The sequence below is a fragment of the Hippocampus guttulatus genome, chromosome 2 (assembly GCF_054856545.1).
Source record: "Hippocampus guttulatus isolate MCC_2025c chromosome 2, RoL_Hgut_1.0, whole genome shotgun sequence".
Taxonomy (NCBI): Eukaryota; Metazoa; Chordata; class Actinopteri; order Syngnathiformes; family Syngnathidae; genus Hippocampus; species Hippocampus guttulatus.
This window is the reverse complement of record NC_141262.1, coordinates 13734219-13757170: the sequence shown is the minus strand read 5'-3', so window position 1 is coordinate 13757170 and position 22952 is coordinate 13734219. Positions and strand designations below refer to the sequence as shown.

Here is a 22952-nt window from a genome sequence, read left to right as displayed (position 1 = left end):
CGTGGGAGGTTAAAGGAGGTCTCTGACAATGGCTGGCAGTGATTGAGTTAAATAGACAATGTAATTATTTCACATGCTAATACAACTATAGTTATACAGTTGCATGGAAATGTATTGTTTAGGGCACAAACCTGTCCTACATAGTTTTTCGTTCTTCAAGAAGATATTCCAAAAGTATTTTGGTACTTATTAAGGCTTTTCGCCAACATTTAAACAGCATGCAAATCATTAAAATTGAGTAAATTCTCCATCTCGAAATGATTTTCAGGTGCTTCATTGGCCATCGAAAATTTGTGACTTTAGTGTCTCAACCCAAATCCTTAAAATAAATAACTTCTAATTTAACGTGCATTATGTTTACCAATTACGAATTTGGTTGTAATGTATTTTTCGCTAAATGTGGTGTAACTCTTGTAATTCTAATTAATATACTCATTTTACTTCATCAGTTTAACGGAATTCAGCGAAAGAATGAGAAATAGAACAAAATGAGGCAAAAAAGTGACCGGAGTGGTTATAATTTTGGAATAGACGATCTCTGTGTCCGTGGGCGACCGTGGTGGTGCGTTTGGGTAACTCCGCCAGGATGGACGATGTGTCGCCGGGGTGAGTTCTTTCAATAATTCCTCTCTATACAAGTTTATATCGTAACACGTAACACTTACGTCACGTCCTTTTGATCATTTGTCCACAAATCAAATGCCAAACGTTTCAAAGAAAACACGCTTCCTGCTTGGCGAAGGTGCCCCCATCCTCCCACTAATAAGCTAGCGTTGTTGTTGAAGATGATGTGAGCTAACGTGCTAAGTTGCTCCTTAACTTCACTTGTTTTGGGACACATGTCGCAACATAACATTGCTTTCTCGTCACCGTCCAACATTAACAAGCCCATCAACAATTCCTGTCAGGTGGTGCAAGTAGTAAAGTTAAATATACTAAAAGCTAACGTTGCTCAACTTGAAAATAAATCGTCGTTTTTTCCAACGAAAATATTACTAAGTGTCTCAGGTGGTATTGGATTATATCAAAGAACAATTGGGTGAATCGTTCAGTGTTGACAAATGTTGTAATGTTCAATGAAAGCCAATGTGTAGGGGTTTGGAACTTGTCAAAGGTAACGGGGTATTTTGTGGCTCAAATCGAGGCAGTGGTGGTGTCATTCTCATCACTTACGTGCAACAGCTGTATCGAACAAACACTTTTTTTCCTGTGATATACATACGCACGCACACACATATATAGCTAGCCTGGATTTTCCAGTACCTTTCAATTTCCAGTCTTGGTGGGTCTGCTCTGCTCTCTCGTGTGTGTGTGTGTGTGTGTGTGTGTGTATATATATATATATATATATATATATATATATATATATGTATGTATGTATGTATGTGTGTGTGTGTGTGTGTGTGTGTGTGTGTGTGTGTGTGTGTGAGCGAGCAGAGCAGATATGAGAGAGCAGAGCAGGCCCACCAAGACTGGAAACTGAAAGGTACTGGAAAAGCATATGGAAGAAGGAGGTCGCACATAACAGCAGTGCACAATGGCTGGTGACTGAGAGAGGAGCACAGCGACCTCCCTGAACAGAACCCAGTTACCATAACAGTGGCAGACATACAGGAAAGAGTCTCAAATATGAAAAACTGGACAGCACCAGGCCTGGACATGGTCCACAAATACTGGCTAAAGAAACTCACAGCACTCCATGAGCGCCTAGCAGCACAAATGAACCAGCTGCTGAGGGATGGGACTCACCCAGAATGGCTAACCGAAGGGCGAACGATCCTGATCATGAAGGATCCCTCAAAGGGTGCAGTCCCATCCAACTATCGGCCAATAACCTGTCTCTCCACAACATGGAAGATCATGTCAGGCATCATTGCGGCTAAGATAAGTGGACACAGGGATCAATACATGAGCGAAGCACAGAAGGGCATTGGTAGAGATACCAGAGGAGCCTAACATCAGCTCCTGGTTAACGGCAACCTCGAACTGGCAACAAGGAAAGCGGCTACAGCCAAATACCTCCAACGGGTGAGGCAAGTCCGAAGAAGCCAGCTCAATGGCAAGAACAAGACCCGGACAATAAACAGCTATGCCCTGCCAGTGATCAGATACCCTGCAGGAATAATAAGGTGGCCAAAGGAAGAGATTCAGACCACGGACATTAAGACCCGAAGGCTCCTCACCATGCATGGAGGGTTCCATCCCAAATCCAGCACCCTGAGACTGTACGCAACCCGTAAGGAAGGGGCCCGGGGACTAGTGAGTGTGAGAGCCACTGTAAATTTGATGTTGAATATTGGATTTTCATGTAATATTGATGTTGAATTGACATCAGGTTTCCTTTGGGCTAACAATCTATCCCATTTCCTATCTTTAAAAGAAATCTGAAGCGCACGCTCCTGAAGAGTTGCATCTGATCGTTTTGCAGACTAGTTATTCTTAGGTTAGGTTATGTCCTGGGTACGACGTTAAACTGCATCCAACTGGTCCTCCAGGTTGGGGGTTGGGCGTGAGGTTAACAACCTCACCCTGTAAAACAAAACCTGTTACAGAAACGACGAGAGGAAGCCATTCCGGTAAACCACGGCGAAGAAGAGACGGCACATCCTTGGATGTATCTATGACGGGGCCGGGTGAAATCCAGCAGGAAGCCCGACCCCTGATGACCCCGATCTTTGGAACCAAAACCAACACCAGAGTAGGCACCTGGAATGTGCGCACAATGTTCCAGTCTGGTCGCATGGACCAGGTGCTGAAGAATATGAGGGACTATCGCCTGGACATCTTAGGCGTTAGTGAAATGAGGTGGACGGGGCAAGGGCGTCTCGTGGTTGATGGAGCAACTTTTCTGTACTCTGGGAAGCAAGACCACCATTCCCATGGAGTCGGCATCATCCTCTCCAATAGTGCAGCAAAAGCATTGATTGGATGGAAGCCGGTGAATGAACGGATTATTACAGCAAGGCTCTACACCAGATATGCCAAAGTAACCATCGTACAAGTCTATGCCCCAACCGAAGCTGCCTCAGCGGACGATAAAGACACCTTCTACAACCAGCTCCAGACCGTGCTTGAGGAAATCCCCAGACATGACATCAAAATGCTGATTGGAGACTTCAACGCAAAACTGGATAATGACAGAAGGGGCCTGAATGCCACAGTTGGACCACATGGGTCTGCAGGCTCCACGAACGACAACGGGGAGAGACTGTTGATGCTAACCAGTACCAACGGCCTCAGCATTGGCAACACCTTTTTTGAGCACAAGCGGATCCACAAAGTAACCTGGGTTTCACCTGGTGGCGGGACCCAGAACGAACTGGACTACATCTGCATCAACACAAGGTGGCGCTCGTCATTGCTCGACGTTCGCTCCCACAGAGGTGCAGATGTGGGTTCAGACCACTTCCTTGTGGTGAGTAAAATCAAGCTGAAGCTGAAGAAGGTGAAAAAGGTGCAGCCCAAGAGACCTTACGCAGTGGACAAGCTAAAGGATAACAACATCTCAGAAAGCTTCTGTGAGGAGTTGAGTAGGAAGCTCAAGGTATCACAACACCTTGCAAACATTGAGGAGCAGTGGAGTATGTTCTCTTGTGCCATTGCTGAAACTGCAGAAGCAGTTATCAGCAGAAAGAGGGGTACCAACAAAGAGAGATGGATAACAGACAACACCTGGAAGTTGATTGATGAAAGGAAAGTGGCCAAGATAAAAAGAGAACAAAAGAGGAGGCTCCGGAGCTGGAGGATGGAAGACGAGGAGTACAGGCGCTTGGACAGGGCAGTGAAGAAGAGTTGCAGGAAGGATAAAAGACAGTGGCTAGAAGAGAAAGCAAGAGAGGCACAGGAAGCAGCCGAGAACAACAACACGACGACCCTATACAAGATCGTGCGGGAGCTAACCAACTCCAGGAGCAGCTCTAGCGTGCCAATCAGGAGAGAGGATGGCAGGACACTTCTAAGCGACGAGGAGCAAGAAGCAAGATGGCTGGAACACTTCAGGGAGGTTCTCAACCAACCAATGCCTCCCGTGCTCTTCAATTTCGATCAAGAGACACCAGCTCCAGCTCTAAATATTACATCGAAAGAGATATCCGAGACTGAGGTTGCCAAAGCAATCAAGGGCCTTAAGAACAACAAGGCACCGGGACTCGATGAGGTAGCTGCCGAGATGTTGAAACACGGCCAAGACGCTGTTGTGGAGAGCCTTACCCACCTGTTCAACCTGATTTGGCATGCTGAAGAGGTTCCTGCCGACTGGAGACGTGGGGTCATTGTCACGCTTCCTAAGAAGGGAAACCTCGCAGACTGCAATAACTGGCGGGGCATTACACTGCTGTCAATCCCCAGCAAGGTATTCTGCAGTGTCCTGCTACATCGCCTTAAAGATGAAGTGGATAACATCTTGAGGGAAGAGCAAGCCGGTTTCAGGAAGGGAAGGTCTTGCGCCGAACAGATCTTTACCCTTCGAAACATCATAGAGCAGTGCCAAGAACTTCAGACACCACTCATGATCAACTATATCGATTTCAAGAAAGCCTTCGACAGCATCCACCGGGAGTCACTGTGGCAGATCGTCCAGCTGTATGGTGTACCCCTCAAGTACATCAACATCTTCAGGTCATTGTACCACAACTCAACCTGTTGTGTCAAAACCAACAGTGGGACAACTGATGATTTTGACATTGTCACTGGTGTAAGACAGGGTTGCATTCTGTCACCCCTACTCTTCATCATCATAATTGACTTTGTGATGAGGAAGTCCATCACAGGGGAAAAGTTGGTATCAAGTGGGGAGGGAGCAGACTAGCTGACCTGGAATTTGCAGATGATTTGGCTCTGTTAAGTCACACCCAGCCCGCACTCCAGGAGTTGACCAACAATCTGCATGAGCACGGAGTTAAGGTCGGTTTACGAATTAGCCAGGAAAAGACCATGGCCATGGCCGTCGGACAGCACCAACACCTTCAACCACTCACTCTACACCAACATGACATAGAGTACATTGACAGCTTCACATATCTTGGGAGTAACATCTCAAATACAGGTGGTGTGGAGAAAGACGTCAACAGTAGACTTGGTAAAGCTGCGGGAGTGTTCCAACGCCTCCGCAACATCTGGTCATCGAAAGCCATCACTACGACCACCAAGCTACGCCTCTATATGTCAGTGGTTATCCCAACAGCGATTTACGCCTGTGAGACATGGATGAAGACAGCCAACATTACCAACAAGTTAGATGTCTTTCATCGGCGTTGCCTGAGATCCATCCTGAGGATCTCATGGAGAGACCACATCACCAACGAGGAGGTGATGAAGAGGGCAGGAGTGGCTGAACTGTCAGACATTGTCTCTGAAAGGAGAAGGAAAATGATCGGCCACGTACTCCGGCTGCCAAGAGAGAGACCGGCAAGTGTGGCCATGGACTGGATGCCAGAGGGTGGAAAGAGGAAGAGAGGTAGGCCAAAGAAGACGTGGAGACAGACTGCCAAAGAAGACCTCAGTGAGATGGGTGTCAGCTGGCATGGAGCAAGAAGGGTCGCCAGTGACCGGAACAAATGGAGGAGGCTCGTCGCCCAATGTTCCAAATAGGAGCGGGCGGAACTAACTAACTAACTATTCTTAGGTTGAAATAGTTCTCTTGTACATGGATTACTGAGGTTTCACAATGTACAACTCAGCAATATTGTGTTTTTGTTTCTGGACGCAACATTGTGGAAATAAAGTACCGTATTTTCACGACTATAAGGCGCCATTAAAAGTCTAAAATTTTCTCCAAAATGGACAGGACGCCTTATGATGCGGAGCGTCTTGTCTATGCGCTGAGTTCCAAAACCTGACTGACAGCCGACACGCTGTTTATATAGAGAAAAGGCGGAAGTGACTGTGGACAGGCATGCGGCAAAGAAGTCGGCCAATCAGTGAAGGGTGGGCGTGTATATATACATATATGGAGAGAAAGAGCGAGAAAAGGCAGACGTGAGTGACAGGCATGCAGGGAAGAAGTCCGCCAATCAGTGAAGGGTGGGCGTGTAAGTGGACGCTAAAGGGACGCGACAAGCAGGTACCAACACCTGTATAGAGTGTGGCTATGTGCATTGTTGCAAAACAACTTCGGTTTTGGTTTCTAAGAACCCCCGAAAATAAATTCTACAAAGAGACACGCCTACGAAGCTCAGTTCAAACTTCAAGCCATCGGTTATGCTTTTGGCATGCGTGCCCATCTCACAGCAGCGGTGAAAAACCAAGTCAAGCAAATGAACTCTGAGCTTGCCGTTATTCCCGGAGGCTTGACTAAAGAACTCCAACCGCTGGACATCGGCATCAACCGGGCGTTCAAAGTAAAGTTGCGAACGGCATGGGAACAATGAATGATCGATGGCAAACACAACTTTACAAAGAGTGAGAGGCAGCGCCGGGCGAGTTACGCCACAATTTGCGAATGGATTGTGGCTGCTTGGACGAACGTGTCTGCTTGCACTGTTGTTCGAGTTTTTGGCAAAGCCGGCATCATTTCTGTGGAGCCACATGGCAATGAGAGTGACTGACAACGAGAGGGAACACGGCGTTTTTGATGGATTACCGGTACTTGCACAATTGTTCAATTCTGATACAGAGGATGAGGACTTTGATGGATTTCTGGGTGATGATTGATCGAAAAACGTGAGTACATTGTACGATGGCTAAATAAAATACAACGGAACTCAGTTTTCCGTTGCCTTTTTAAAAACGTGTTTTTAGCTTGTATCTGTATGTCTTGGCATGCTACCGTATGCTACAAGCTAACGTGTTTTTAGCGTGCGCGCATGCATGCCGTATGTTTAAGCTGGCGTATGTTTTACCACTTTAAAATTGCGCCCAATCATACAGTGCGTTTTGTCTATGTGTAAAATACAGAAATAGCACCCATTAATGAGACTGCGCCCAACCATACGGTGCGTCGAATGGTCGTGAAAATACGGTAAGCTAAATTAAAGCAAACAAACAAACAAACTGACAACTGAAACTAACATCGGCTGATACAGATTCGCAAACTGATCACATGGATTGCTGCACATTTTTCACTTTTAGAGCTGCTCACTCCGATCCTTTCAATAATTAATCAGGCTGTAAATTTTTTTCAATTCATTGGTGAATTAGATTTAAAAAAACATTATCTTCAAATTTTCAGTGATTTCTTATACAAAACAGAACATTATTTAAAATCTTTGGTGCAGAAAATGCACGAACATTTCTTGTGCTTCACTCCCTGGTTTGGTCTGTAATGTGCAGTACCGTATTCAGGAAAAGGGAGGGGCCGCTACGCTGCTCGCGTTCTGGTTTCAAATTGGCTGCAGGCTGCAAAGTACGAGCTGTGGGTGATTGGTGTTTGTGATCGGACACTCAAGGCATTGATCAACTGATGCTGGTCACAAACCTTTCCACGAAAATCTCCAATCACGATCAATGGCCTTGATATCGGCCACCTCTTCATCATAATTTTTGTACATTCACACTAATTCAAAATATCCAGTCCCAGAAGCCAATTTCACTTAGCAACATGAAATTTCTAGGAATATCTATCCATCCAATATTTGAACTCCTTATCCTCAAGAGGGTCATGGGTGTGCTGCAATGTCTTCGGGCAGCAGGCGGGGTACACCCAGAACTTGTTGCTAGTCAGTCACAGGGTACACATAGGCAAACAACCACCATTCACACTCACAATCACACTTGGGGACAATATGTTGTGTCCAATGAACCTGCTACGCATGTTTTGGGAAGGTGTGTGTGTGTGAGGGGGGGTGGCGGGGGGAGTATCCAGAGAAAACCCAAGCACGGTGAAAACATGCAAACTCGACACAGGAAGGTCACAGCCAGGATTTGAAACGCAGAACTGTGTACTGTGAGGCGGACTTGCTAACCAGTCAAACACTGTGCTGCCAAGTAGTAGACAGACATTAAAAGTGTCAAGCGGTGATTCGTGATAAGACACATGAAGTCAGCCATTTTGATTTGAAGCATCCATTTTAGGGGCATAATAGAATTTAAGAAAAATCTGCACCAGAAGCCTGTTTCACTTAACATGAAATCTGGAAGGGATTTCTATCATGAGTAGACGCACAAAAGTCTCAAGAAGCCATACGTGAAAAGGCACATGAAGTCAGCCATTTCGGTTTGAAGCATCCAATTTTTGGGGGTGATTTTGGCCATTCACCTTAATTGTCATTTGAAAATTTAGCCCCTGAAGCCAGTATCACTTAGCAACATAACATTTGGTAGGCATGTCTATTAATAGACCCACAAAAAGTCCAAAGAATGCATGCCCAAGAAGACGAGAGGAAGTCTGTTCACTCCACAATGCTGTTTGCCTCCGTGTTTTCTTTCTACTGTAATTCTTGCCACATTTTTCTTAATATTTTTTCTCAACTCCACTTTCTGCCATTATTTAACATTATTCTGAAAAGTCTTCTCCCCATCAGCTGTTGAATAAATTAACACCTATGATCACTATTTGTGGAAATAGAGTACCGGTAAATCTTGGACTTTGTTCCAGACCCGTCATATCATGTGTCGCCAATGTGGAGGTCCCATTGCGTCCCATGTGCCACGCCGAGCCGGAAGGAGAGGAGGAGTCCATGGCGGGAAATGGCGGAATGCTGACCTTCAACCAAACGCACATGAGGAAAGCATTCCGGCTCATGAATGACCTCAGAGGGTATGTTGTTGTCGTTAGGAAGTTCTACCTGGGGAAGCAGCCCTTTTGTGTTTAAGTTGACAAGACATTTAATGATAATTTTGGACTCATGCAAAGGCCTGAAAATTTGCTCATGAGGGTCGCGGTCATGCTGAAGCCTATCCCAGCTCTCTTTTGGGCAGTCGTGGGCCGGGTACGCAGGGCATGCCAGGGGGCCTTGCAGACTTGCTAACCAGTCGAGCACCGTGCCACCCCCGAAACCAATTTCACATAAAAACATGAAATTCGATAGACATGTTTGACACATCTATCACGAGTAAATAAATCTACACAAAGTCTCAAGAATCCAAGTCCAAAAGACACAGAAAGTCTACTATGATGGTTGTCGGTGTACATTTAGGAGGATTTGGGCCATTCACTCACATTTGGAAAATGTTGCCCCTGATTTTGTTTATGTTTAGTAAACTCACAAAAAAAGTCTCCAGTAACCATGCTCATAAACGCACAGTTGGCCATTGGGGTTTGAAGTCGCCATTTTGGGACACTCAATTTGGAGATAAGAAAAAAAAAAACCCCTCAACCCACCAAATTGGATTCACTCAACTAGATAAAATGTGGTAGGCATGTTGATCATAAAGTGCCCCACAAAAAAGTCAAAAGAAGCAATGTCCCAAAACACACAGAATTCTGCCATTTTGGTTTGTGGCGGCCATTTATGGTCGTTCAAAATCAAAATTGTCCAATAGATTTTTTTTGGACTGGTTTCAAATGTGATAGTTGTATGAAAATGGGTGACGCTCAATTGAGGAATATTCAAGTTTTTATCATTGCTTGTGGTTGCAGCACGGCGGCGAATTTGATGGCTCATTATGAAACACGAAAAAGTCTCAGAAGTCAGTTTCACACAGTCAGTTTCTGTTTTACTTAGCAACACAAAATTAGGCAATTATTTTGTTAGACATCTCTATCATAAGTAGACCCACAAAGGTCTGCAGAAGCTATGCCTGAAAAGACAGGGAAAGGCTGTCCAAAATTACAATTTTTGTCTCAGTAGGCTCAGCTAGCTTCAATCAGTTAAAAAAAATCAGTATGCAAAGCCATTTGTTTCACTTAGCAACGCAAACATTGGCAGGCAGGTTTATCATTAGTAGTCCCACAACAAAAAAAAAGTCCCAAATAACCACACCAAAGGAAGTCTGCCAAGTTGCTCAGAAATGGTCATTTGAGGGTCCTTTTGACTCCTTCCAAGTGTAGACAAATTTGTCATGGAGATCTATTCTAGTTTCTAAAAATGCCACGCATCACCATAAAACATGAAACTCCTAAAAACTTTCATTTTGGGTGCCCATTGCCCATTAGGAAAAAGATGCTGTGTGATGTCCAGCTGGTCGCAGGAAGCGTGATGGTGGCGGCACACCGGGTGGTCCTGGCAGCCTCCAGCCCCTACTTCTGTGCCATGTTCACAGGTAGTTACTACATTCTATTTTTAACGTGTGTGCATGTGCGCACACATCAACATTGAATGCATGTGCATCAGTGTTTATGTTCATGTGTAGGTGACATGAGTGAGAGCAAGGCCCAGCAGGTGGAGATTGGCGAGGTGGACGGCCCCACGCTCACCATGCTGGTGGACTACATCTACACGGCTCAGATAGAAGTCACTGAGGACAATGTACAGGTGAAATAATACAGTGAACCCTGGCCGATTTTCAGGTTGCAATTCACAACTTCAGTTACAATGGAACTGGATGTTACAAATGACCCTTTTTATTAACTTTTCAAGTTATGCACAACATTTTTGTTGAAAATAAGTGTGGAGTTCTACACGTTTTGTGACCATCTCAGCATGGATGAGTGGATGGATCGTTGCTGTGCTTGTGACGATATTTAATCATCATCGGCTCTATGCCTAATTCATTGCAATAGTTGCGCTGTTTGTTTTTTTTGTTTTTGTTTTTTTAAGTTTGCTCGCTTTCTGTGAAACAGGGTCCTTCTTAGAAACACAATTTCAATCTTCTCTTGTCATTTAATTCCAGCTGTGTACACATTTGGATTCATGTCTTCATTTTGTACACTTCCTGTCATTATTAGTCCAGGAAGTGTGCACATGGAGAGAGACGGGAAATCCTCCCACTGTTAACTGCGATCGTCATTCATGAAAGCACCACCACTAATGCGTTTTGTGGATTGCCGTCCCATTTACTCGGCCCTGTTTAACATGCTTTTAATGTGTTCTGGTTGTTTGTGATGCCCTCTTGCTCCTTGGGTTCTATTCACCATTTTACACCACCTTCACAAAAGGCTAAAAAAGAAGAACCAACTGCTTGCACAGTACAGTTTGACAGCAGTGTGCTATGCGGACATCTGGAAACGAAGCAGGATGACTGAAGTGCGCTATGCAAAGGCCTGAAAATGAAGCACCGAGTGACAACAATGCACTATTCAAAAGACTGAAAAAGAAGTGCAGCTTGACAGAATTGCACTGGACAAAAATCTGGCAAGGAATCACAGTGACAGAATTTACACTACGCAAAGCCTCGATAAAGAAGCACAGTGACAATTGAGTACTGGGGTGGGGGGGAAGCACCACAAAACCCCTCCATATTATGCTTTTGTCAAGAGAGCTTTGTGTGTGTGTGTGTGTGTATGTGTGTGTGTGTGTGTGTGTGTGTGTGTGTGTGTGTGTGTGTGTGTGTGTGTGTGTGTGTGTGTGTGTGTGTGCACGCGCGCGTGCGTGCGTGTTTCTTCATTCAGGTTCTGCTTCCAGCTGCCAGTCTTCTGCAGCTGATGGACGTGCGTCAGGCATGCTGTGATTTCCTGCAGTCTCAGCTCCATCCTTCTAACTGCTTGGGTATCAGAGCCTTCGCAGACGTGCACACGTGCACGCAGCTCGTCGGACAGGCGCATGCATATGCTGGTAAGATGCTCGTATTATCGACACGTGTGTCGCAATGGAACCTTCGAAGTCGAACACCAAAAACCATCCATCCATCATCTACCGCTTATCCGGGGCCGGGTCGCGGGGGCAACAGCTTTAGCAGGGAAGCCCAGACTTCCCTCTCCCTAGCTACTTCTTCCAGCTCTCCCCGGGGGATCCCGAGACGTTCCCAGGCCAGCTGGGTGACATAGTCTCTCCAGCGTGTCCTGGGTCTTCCTCGGGGTCTCCTCCCGGTGGGACATGCCCGGAACACCTCACCAGGGAGGCGCTCAGGAGGCATCCGAATCAGATGCCCAAGCCACCTCATCTGGCTCCTCTCAATGTGGAGGAGAAGCGGCTCGACTCTGAGCCCCTCCCGGATGACCGAGCTTCTCACCTTATCTCTAAGGGAGAGCCCGGACACCCTGCGGAGAAAACTCATTTCGGCCACTTGTAACCGGGATCTCGTTCTTTCGGTCACGACCCATAGCTCGTGACCATAGATGAGGGTTGGAACGTAGATCGACCGGTAAATTGAGAGCTTCGCCCTTTGGCTCAGCTCCTTCTTCACCACGACAGACCGATACAACGTCCGCATCACAGCAGACGCTGCACCGATCCGCCTGTCGATCTCTCGCTCCCTCCTGCCCCCACTCGTGAACAAGACCCCAAGATACTTGAACTCCTCCACTTGGGGCAAGATCTCCTCCCCGACCCGGAGGGAGCACTCCACCCTTTTCCGACTGAGGACCATGGTTTCAGATTTCGAGGTGCTGATCTTCATCCCAGCCGCTTCACACTCGGCTGCGAAACGCTCCAGTGAGAGTTGGAGAGCCCTGTTTGAAGGAGCCAACAGCACCACATCATCTGCAAAAAGCAGGGATGCAATACTGAGGCCCCCAAAACGGACCCTTCAACGCTTTGGCTGCGCCTAGAAATTCTGTCCATAAAGGTTATGAACAGAATCGGTGACAAAGGGCAGCCTTGGTGGAGTCCTACCCCCACTGGAAACGATTCCGACTTACTGCCGGCAATGCGAACCAAACTCTGACATCGGTGGTATAGTGACCGAACCGCCCGTATCAGGGGGTTCGGTACCCCATACCCACGAAGCACCCCCCACAGAACTCCCCGAGGGACACGGTCAAACGCCTTCTCCAAGTCCACAAAACACATGTAGACTGGTTGGGCGAATTCCCACATACCCTCGAGGACCCTGCTAAGGGTGTATAGCTGGTCCACTGTTCCACGGCCGGGACGAAAACCACACTGCTCCTCCTCAATCTGAGGCTCGACTTCCAGACGGACCCTCCTCTCCAGCACCCCTGAATAGACCTTACCAGGGAGGCTGAGGAGTGTGATCCCTCTGTAGTTGGAACACACCCTCCGGTCCCCCTTTTTAAAAAGAGGGACTACCACCCCGGTCTGCCAATCCAGAGGCACTCTCCCTGTTGACCACGCGATGTTGCAGAGGCGTGTCAACCAGGACAGCCCCACAACATCCAGAGCCTTGAGGAACTCCGGGCGGATCTCATCCACCCCCGGGGCCCTGCCACCGAGGAGCTTTTTAACCACATCGGTGACTTCAACCACAGAGATAGGAGAGCCCACCTCAGAGTCCCCAGGCTCTGCTTCCTCCAAGGAAGGCGTGTTGGTGGAGTTGAGGTCTTCGAAGTACTCTGCCCACCGGTTCACAACGTCCCGAGTCGAAGTCAGCAGCGCCCCATCCCCACTGTACACAGTGTTAGTGGTGCACTGCTTCTCCCTCCTGAGACGTCGGATGGTGGACCAGAATTTCCTTGAAGTCGGAAGTCGGCTTCCATGGCCTCACCGAATTCTTCCCACGCTCCGGTTTTTGCCTCGGCGACCACCGAAGCTGCGTTCCGCTTGGCCAGTCGATACCCGTCAGCTGCCTCTGGGGTCCCACAGGCCATAAAGGCTCGATAGGACTCCTTCTTCAGCTTGACGGCATCCATTACTGCTGGTGTCCACCAGCGAGTACGGGGGTTGCCGCCACGACAGGCACCAACCACCTTACGGCCACAACTCAGATTGGCCGCCTCAACAATAGAGGCACGGAACATGGTCCACTCGGGCTCAATGTCCCCCCGGAACATGGGAAAAGCTCTGTCGGAGGTGGGAGTTGAAACTCCTTCTGACAGGGGATTCCGCCAGACGCTCCCAACAAACCCTCACAATACGTTTGGGTCTGCCAGGATGGACCGGCATCTTCCCCCACCATCGGAGCCTACTCACCACCAGGTGGTGATCAGTTGACAGCTCCGCCCCTCTCTTCACCCGAGTGTCCAGAACATGCGGCCGCAAATCCGATGATTCAACTTCAAAGTCAATCATCGAACTGCGGCCTAGGGTGTCCTGGTGCCAAGTGCACATATGGACACCCTTATGTTTGAACAAGGTGTTAGTTATGGACAATCCGTGGGGAGCACAGAAGTCCAATAACAACACACCACTCGAGTTCTGATCGGGGGGGCCGTTCCTCCCAATCACGCCCCTCCAGGTCTCACTGTCATTGCCCACGTGAGCATTGAAGTCCCCCAGCAGAACAAGGGAGTCACGCAGCAGGAGTACTCTCCAGCACACCCTCCAAGGACTCCAAAAAGGGTGTGTATGCTGAGCTGCTGTTTGGTGCATATGCACAAACAACAGTCAGGACCCGTCCACCCACCCGAAGGCGGAGGGAGGCAACCCTCTCGTCTACCGGTGTGAACCCCAATGTACAGGCACTGAACCGGGGGGCAATGAGTATGCCCACACCTGCTCTGCGCCTCTCACCGTGAGCAACTCCAGAGTGGAAGAGAGTCCAACCCCTCTCGAGAGAACTGGTACCAGAACCCAGGCTGTGTGTGGAGGCAAGTCCGACTATATCCAGTCGGAAATTCTCTGCCTCACACACCAGCTCGGGCTCCTTCCCTGCCAGAGAGGTGACATTCCATGTCCCAAGAGCTAGCTTCTGCAGCCGAGGATCGGACCGCCAGGGTCCCCGCCTTTGGCTGCCGCCCAGCTCACATTGCACCCGACCCCTTTGGCCCCTCTCATGGGTGGTGAGCCCAAGGGAAGGGGGACCCACGTTGCCTCTTTGGGCTGTGCCCGGCCGGGCCCCATGGGTGTAGGCCCGGCCACCAGGCGCTTGCCAACGAGCCCCACCTCCAGGCCTGGCTCCAGAGGGGGGCCCCGGTGACCCGCGTCCGGGCAAGGGAAACCTTGGTCCATATATTTTTCTCATCATAAGGGTCTTTGAGCCGTGCTTTGTCTGGCCCCTCACCTAGAACCTGTTTGCCATGGGTGACCCTGCCAGGGGCATAAAGCCCCAGACAACTTAGCTCCTAGGATCATTGGGACACACAAACCCCTCCACCACGGTAAAGTGACGACTCACGGAGGGGAACACCAAAAACGTTCCTGCAAATGTCTAGATTATATGCCTCACAAGTCTTTAAAAATCATGAATTGAAAAATGGAACCAGAAATTGAACTTATTGCAAAATAACGCTGGAGAGTTTTGCTTTTTCTTTGACTTTGGCTGTTTTGTGTTGCCTCAATCCATTAATTATAAATTGCAAGCATGAATGTTACACGATCCTTACTTGTCCAGGCCACACTTCAAAGGGTGAATCGTTTTATTTGATTGATTGTTTATTCATTGATTTTTAAATGTATTCATTTGGTGTCATAGAGTGGCTTGTCGTCCACTTTGGAGAACGTGTGTGTGTAATGTGTTTCATTTTCTTGGACGTCTGATCAATTGTGTTCGTTTTTCTGTCTCACAGAGCAGCATTTCTCAGAGGTGGTCCAGTGTGAGGAGTTTGCATCCCTGTCCCTGCAGCAGGTCTGCAGCCTTTTCTCCAGCGACAAGCTCACTGTGTCCACAGAGGAGAAGGTGAGAACACACACACACACAAAAAGACAGTCGGCCTGGGCCGGAATCGACTCCAAGCTAGAAAAAAAACCCCTCAGACACCTAAAACATAAACAGTTACCTCTTATTTCTTTGTAAATGCAGCAAAACATAGGACTGGTAATGATAATAGTGTGTGGGGGATTGGGTGATTGAACTTAACCCTCCTGTTGTCCTCATTTCCTGTACACACCCTGTGTCCTCCGGGTCAAAATGACCCATCTTCACTAAACCCCCCAAATAAGCAGCTAAATTGAATTTTAAACACCAAATTTCATATTACTTGAAGAAACAACTTGTCCTTCACCACATTATGTGTGATATAGTTCTCCCTCTTCACTTGGATTTCTATAGCTTAAGAAAAGGAAAAAATGTGCGAAAATGAGTTATGGATGCATTTGTATTCATTCCAATGACTAAAGTTTCTTTCTTTTTTTTCCTCCAGTAAACTATTTAGGACAATACAATACAAGACAAAAATATGAAAAATAATATAACCCATTCAACTAATTAGCACATGTAGCGCAGTATGCAAGTGCACAGCCTTTGCAGATATATTTCTTTCACCTATAGCACACAGTATGTGTTTTACAGTCCTTCTTTTGAGGGCAGAACTGGCATTTCTTCTTCTTACTTGCCCTCGCTGGGGAAGTGGCCGTGGAAGGTGGATCATCAGGTTTCTCAGGAGCTCCTGTACATTTTGTTCAGCATGCCTGCCTTGTTGGTTGTATGCTGCTGAGGACCATGTTATTTTGCCATTTTTTGAAAGGAAAGTCTCTCTTTCAGCTTCAGGGATTTCTTCTTGTTCTGAAGATGATTCATCATACTCTGGGTTATATTCCTCCCCATCTTCTTCTGATACATCCTCTACTTCCTCTTCTGAATCAGTTGTCTTGCTGGACAGCAGAAAAAATCAGCTCTAGAGCCTCTTGAATGTCATAACGCACACTCATGGCGTCAGCAAAGAGAGAATTCGGAGTCCTGTCCTCTGTAGCACCTTTATAACCCCTTCAAATCCACAAAAAAGAGTTCTGCCATCTTCGAGAACGCCACCTATCTTGTCTTGTTTATGTCTGCTACTGTCTTGTTCACGTGTTCTACTAATTGATCTGAGACACAACTAAAACATTGAAACATTCTATGGTGTGTAAATAACTTGGTGACCTTGATTTCAACCCTATTTGCCTCATGGGTCATTTTGACCCGAAGACCACCTTTGCACTTTTTTTTGTAGAGCTTCCATGGAAATGTGAATAAAAACAACATTTCAATTTTTCTGCAGTTGGGGCCAATCTAGGAAAAGTCATAAAATTTCAAGTTAAAAAAATATCATTTAGGGGTTTTTTGGGGCGTTTTTAACACAGTGACGGGTCATTTTGAACCGAGGACAACAGGAGGGTTAAGAAATGTACTACATGCAGGTCGTTGCAACAGCTAGAGGTGGGAGGGATTTTGGAGGAGCAAACCATTTCTGAGGTAATAGATGGGGGTGATTTATATTTGGGATTACAATATATGAGTTTCAACAAACTACTGTATTGTTTTACTCGATTTTAAGTTGCTTCCAAAGGGTTTTCTTTGTCTCTTAAAGGCAAACTTTACATACAGTGCGCGCGCGCCACTTGCAGCAATATAAAAGTCAATATTTTGTACCCGTGTGTTGAAAATGTTGCAATAAAAGTGAACTCTATCTGTGTGAAGGTGTAGTTTTCAGCTCTTATGCGTTTTCCCAAGCTCAACGATTTAATTATTACCAATCAAGCCACACATGTCAAATTAATGACCCCCATCTTTATGTTTTAGGCGTGCTGGGATTCTCTGTAGCAGTGCTTGAGCACCCCCCAAAATGGGCCAGGACCCCTCATCCTGATTGTACAGTACTGTGATCTGAATTGACTTTTAACTGTGCTTCTCTTGGGCTTCCCCTGCTGGCTCGCGGAGGTGTTTGAGGCGATGATCTGGTGGATCAAACAGGACAAAGGCTCCCGTGTGGAGCACATGCCCAAACTGATGGAGCACGTCCGCTTGCCGCTGCTGTCCAGAGACTACCTGGTTCAGGTCAGTCAATGTGGGGCGCACACATGCTCAAACACAGTTATAAAGTGGAGCCATGAAGGTCTGTTAAATGAAGTTTTTGTCTGGTAATTCCCTGCACATTTGAGGTTCACCACTCATGAATTCACATATTTGTGTTTTTGTTCAGCTGTTCCACAGCTATTTCATGAAAATGAACGATATGAGTTTTTTGTGCGCTTTCTGAAACACCCAAAAATACCACAATATGCCCTCAAAGCCTGTCTCTCAACTCAACTCAACTGTATTCCCCTCTGAGCCTCAGCCTAGTTCTCGGTACCTCCAATAATGTCTGGTCCGCAGACCTGAGGCGCCGGGCAGGTGTGTAGGGGCGGATGTCTGTCTAAATAAGAAAGTCATAAGTGCGCATAGAACTAATCTGTAATGACATTTTGTGACTTGCCATCCCCTGAAAACATGAGTGGTGAATGAAATCATTCTGCTAGTGCACTCCAGTAATTCTGCACTGATCAAAGCCCTTGTTTGAAAACCTGACCCTGGTTAGGGTTTCCAATGAATGTTTCAAACTTGAAACACAAACTCCATCTTGTAAACCTAAGGTGAAATACGAACGTGCGAAGCACCCCTAACCCTGAGTTTTAAACTCCAAACATAGTTTGAAACCATTACCCCCATTTGTAACCCCAACCCTTCCCTACTATGAGACTGAGCCTTGCTTGGCCGACCCGTCCGTCCCTGATCCCACTCCCCCATCCTTTTCTCTTCACCGCCTCCTATGCCAGACCCACATGTTTGCAAGTGTCCACGTGAGTGCATCCTCCACTGACCAGTACCTTCTCTTTCAGATAGTAGAAGAAGAGGCGCTGATCAAGAACAACAACACCTGTAAGGATTTCCTCATTGAGGCCATGAAGTACCACCTACTTCCCGCTGACCAGAGACACCTCATCAAGACGGACAGGACGCGACCACGCACGCCTGTCAGCATCCCCAAGGTACTCCCACGGGTTTCAATATTGTGCGTGTGCCGGTCTCTGTGTCTTACTGTGCGTGTGCGTGCGTGTGTATGCGTGTGTGTGTGTGTGTGTGTGTGTGTGTGTGTGCGTGTGTGCGTGTGTGTGTGTGTGTTAATGTGTATATGTGTTTGGTCAGGTTATGATGGTGGTTGGCGGCCAGGCCCCCAAAGCCATCCGCAGTGTGGAATGTTACGACATCCAAGAAGATCGATGGTACCAAGTCGCCGAGCTGCCGTCAAGACGCTGCAGAGCAGGTACATATTGTATATACCTGTATATGTCTTTGTGTGTCGTGGTCACCATGGCAACACAAAACATAGACTCCACAGTGAATCTGAAGAAGAATCTCGCTCCAATTTGTGATAGCCTTGTTCCAAAATAGGTCAGAGTATTTTTTTCAATGGAAATTTTACACACAGCACAAAGTGTAAAACGTTATTTTGAGATTCTTGCTGATTGAGAATAAGACACGAAGAAATCGATATAAGTAATCCCCTGCCTATTATGAGTAGAGTTGATAGGCAGATCCATGTAGCTAAATACAGGGCCATTTTGGAAGAAAATTTGTTGGAGTCTGCAAAAGACCTGAGACTGCGATGGAGGTTTCCCTTTCAACAAGACAACGATCCTAAACATCAAGCCAAATCTGCAATGGAAGGGTTCAAAACGAAACAAAAACTGATGTTAGAATGGCAAAGTCAAACTCCAGACCTGAATCCAATTGAGAATCTGCGGAAAGATCTGAAAAGTGCAACTTTTGGTGTTCAGATTCCACTTATTGCTTCCATGCGGACATGGCAATCTTCCTGTGCACGTTCTGACTCCGTTTGCTGTGGCGGCTCACATTTTTGAAGTGGCACTTGCTTTACAAAGTTTGAAAACTACTTGGCTGCAACGTAACAAAATGATGAAAAAGTGAAGCGCTGTGAATACTTTCCGGATGCTGTGTGTGTGTGTGGGGGGGGGGGGATATCTCTATCTATCTATCTATATGTCGGGAAATTGTGTGTGCAGGCGTGGTATCGCTAGCAGGTCGAGTGTACGCTGTGGGCGGCTTCAACAGTTCTCTGCGTGAAAGGACCGTGGACGTGTACGATGGCTCCAGGGATCAGTGGAGCCCCGTGGCCAGCATGCAGGAGAGACGCAGCACGCTCGGGGCGGCCATGTTGGGGGGGCTGCTCTACGCCGTGGGAGGCTTTAACGGCAGCATAGGTACACACACACACACACACACTCCCACATGTCATATGGTCGCTAAACACCTTTGGAACGGCTCTCTGCAGTCGTGACTGATGCACAGCATCGACATCAGGACTCATGCATACTAGACGAAGACAACATTTAAATAGCTGTCCTGTTTAGTGACGGATGCGCAATTCCTTGTCTCTGTATGTTGCGTACAGGTTTGTCCACGGTGGAAGTGTTCAATCCAAAAAGTAATGAATGGACATACGTGATGTCCATGAACACGCGGCGTAGCAGCGTTGGCGTTGGTGTGATTGACGGTATGAACACCTCTGTGTGCGCGCGTGTGATTCAGAGAGAGCGAGCGAGAGAGATCACGTGACCTATGTGTGAGCGTGTGTCGCAGGTAAATTGTACTCGGTCGGGGGCTACGATGGAGCGTCTCGTCAGTGTCTCAGCACAGTGGAGGAATACGACCCCGTCTCTGATCAGTGGAGCTACGTTGCTGATATGAGCACACGGCGCAGTGGAGCAGGTAAGACGAAGTCAGTGACACACTTACTCGCTCGGGCCGAACAGTTAACGAGATTCAAATCGACATCATCAAGTGGAGTGGAATGCAGTTTTCAAAAAGCGAAGCCTCACCTATAACACCAATTCATTTATGGATAATAAATCTGATTTTGTTTATGGTAATACAGATTAATTTATTGCTTTGTGTTTAAAAAACAAAACATGGCAAGAGGACCTTGAAAAAAAACAATGACCCATTTAATCGCAAAGGCAATGTTAAAGAAAATCATGATTGGATTGTTTTTCAAAATCTTTCAGCCCTATCAATCACTCACTCACTTGCTGGGGCACACACACACACACACACACACACGCATACATCCAATCAATCCTATCAAACTGCATGTTTATCAGCAGTGTCTTAAAATGGCGTCCTGTTTGAATGCAAAATGCAACATTTTAACGCAACCACGCACCTTTGCAGGTGTGGGAGTTTTGGGGGGGCAGCTGTATGCGGCCGGCGGCCATGACGGACCTTTAGTGAGGAAGAGCGTGGAGGTTTATGACCCGTCCAACAACACGTGGAGACCCGTGTGTGACATGAACATGTGCCGTCGCAATGCCGGTTAGATCACACTGTCGTCACACAACAACAACAATAAACATTAGCATGGAGCATTGCAGCACTATGTGTGTGCGTGTGTGTGTGTGTGGTATTTCAGGTGTGTGCGCAATCAATGGTCTGCTCTATGTGATTGGAGGCGACGACGGCTCATGCAACCTTTCCTCCGTGGAGTTCTATGACCCAGCCGTAGACAAATGGAGCCTCATTCCCACCAACATGAGCAACGGTCGCAGCTATGCCGGTGAGACACACTTTTCATTCTTCACACTTCCTCTTTCAGACTGTAGCTGTTCATTGAAAAACTGCATGTTCTTATCAGCAATTCACGTCGTTCTCAACTTACAAACGTTCCACTGGCGAACATTCGTAGAATTGAACAAATGTTGACAAATGTCCATAAATGTCGTAAAATGACAATACAGTATTGCGTTCACAAGTTCATATTTTCAACTGCCCGCCACATCATACATTACGGTACTGTAGTTCCCCTTTCTGCCACAACCCAGTCGAGCGTGTGTGTGTGTGTGTGTGTGTGTGCGCGCGATAAAACGAAGGCTAATCATAGTAGCATGTCATTAGTTTTTTAAAAAATGAAATGTATGTGCATGCAGTATACGGTGCATACACTGTGTATAATTTAATTTACATTAAATTTTTTTAAATAAAATTGTAAAAGAATTTAAATATGTCTTGATTTACAAACAATTTGACTTTCAAACAGCTTCTCAGAGCCCATTATGTTCAAAAGTTGAGGATGATCTGGATATCTTTGTTAGTTTAGATGAGACTAAAGCACAGATTACCGCAACCAAATCTATGCCTTTATCACTTCCTTCATGTCACATGAAACATATGGAAATGTGGACGACACCACTCACTCAGCTACTCACATAGACCGATAAATAAATAAAACACAGACAAATAATGAGGCGTAGATTTGAATTGAGAATTGATTCCACCTCATAACGTGTTAATTGCCATTGCAGTATTTATTTATTCAACCTGGCAAAGCATCTGGCAATTGTTTTATCCCACAAATACAGTCAGGGGTTTATTTCAGGTCGAGTGTGCACCCGCCCCAACCCCAACTCTACTTATTGTGCCTTTTCCAGGAGTCGCAGTCATTGACAAACCTTTTTGAGAGTGGCAAAATGGCGGACGTTTGACGCCGGTGAAAAGCGCCGGTCCAGCCGTTGCTGCTTAAAAGGAGCCAGTTGGGTTTCATCCTGGAAGTGTGTTGGACCCGGATTGAGTTGCTGTTTACATTGTGGAGGATGCTCCAGATAAAAACAAACAGATGCACTTTGGTGTCAAGTACACTTTTACTCTCAGGCTCTCAGGATGGACGACACAGACGGTGCCATTGGACCACCAGCAACAACACTTACACTCCTATTCATGTGGACAACACACTTAAAAACGCGTGAAAATGTATTTTGAATATTCAAAAGATGTTTTTTAAAAAAAGTTTGTAAGCATTTCAGGTGAAAGAGAAGCACTGCTGACGTCATCCACTACTGATGAACAAAATGGTGGTCCTGAGCGTTTTCAAATGTGCCACCAAAAAAAAAATGTACTTTTGTTTTTAGGCAACTGGCAACATAAATGAAGTACATAAGTGTCAAAATGCACTGTAGATTTAGAAACGCTATGCTTATTTATTACATGGTAAGCATTTATATTCTATTTACAGTTTCAAGTGGGGTCTTTGTACCGTGTCTCTCATATTGTGCTTCAGATGATTTTCAATGACACGACGCAAATCTGCACAGATTAAAACTATTTAAAGGGCACTTTTGTTTCATATTTGTAATTATTTTTTGGTTGTAATTCATAGCATTTTATCAGACAAAGATGTCATCAAAGAATAAAAATAAGGCCACTGAACAAAGGGACGAACGGACCAGAGTCGTATGAATGCGACTTCTTCCAGGTTCATGAGGCGCACTTTGGAAGCGGGGTGCTTACTTTTTTGAACTACCGTATTACAAATTAGAATTTCATCCATCCATCTTCTTTTGCGGGGGTGCTGGAGCCTATCCCAGCCGTCTTCGGGGTGGAACATGCAA

General features: G+C 46.5%; 1 protein-coding gene across 6 annotated transcripts; it reads left to right on the top strand.

Annotated features, from left to right (window-relative positions):
• Positions 1–571: 571 nt before the first annotated feature.
• klhl3 (kelch-like family member 3) lies at positions 572–22676 on the top strand. Of its 6 annotated transcripts, none has more exons than XM_086137626.1 (15): positions 572–606; positions 8534–8695; positions 10034–10140; positions 10231–10352; positions 11429–11591; positions 15383–15492; positions 17452–17568; positions 18390–18539; positions 18697–18814; positions 19575–19772; positions 19964–20065; positions 20152–20280; positions 20743–20883; positions 20981–21124; positions 21996–22676. In XM_086137626.1, the coding sequence occupies exons 1-15, from the start codon at positions 587–589 to the stop codon at positions 22022–22024; spliced, it is 1812 nt and encodes a 603-aa protein (XP_085993752.1). In that variant the 5' UTR covers positions 572–586; the 3' UTR covers positions 22025–22676. The 6 variants fall into 6 exon arrangements, with proteins under 6 accessions (XP_085993752.1, XP_085993736.1, XP_085993711.1 ...); XM_086137610.1 differs by lacking the exon at positions 572–606 and adding an exon at positions 5308–5455; XM_086137585.1 differs by lacking the exon at positions 572–606 and adding an exon at positions 6300–6660.
• The last annotated feature ends 276 nt before the right edge of the window (positions 22677–22952 follow it).

Excerpts from the sequence above, each read along its gene's own strand:
- klhl3 (XM_086137585.1), top strand. The coding sequence starts at position 6,572 with ATGGATTACCGGTACTTGCACAATTGTTCAATTCTGATACAGAGGATG. Across the intron at positions 8,696-10,033 it reads CTCATGAATGACCTCAGAGG|GAAAAAGATGCTGTGTGATG; the intron begins GTATGTTGTTGT and ends ATTGCCCATTAG. Across the intron at positions 18,815-19,574 it reads GTCAAGACGCTGCAGAGCAG|GCGTGGTATCGCTAGCAGGT; the intron begins GTACATATTGTA and ends TTGTGTGTGCAG.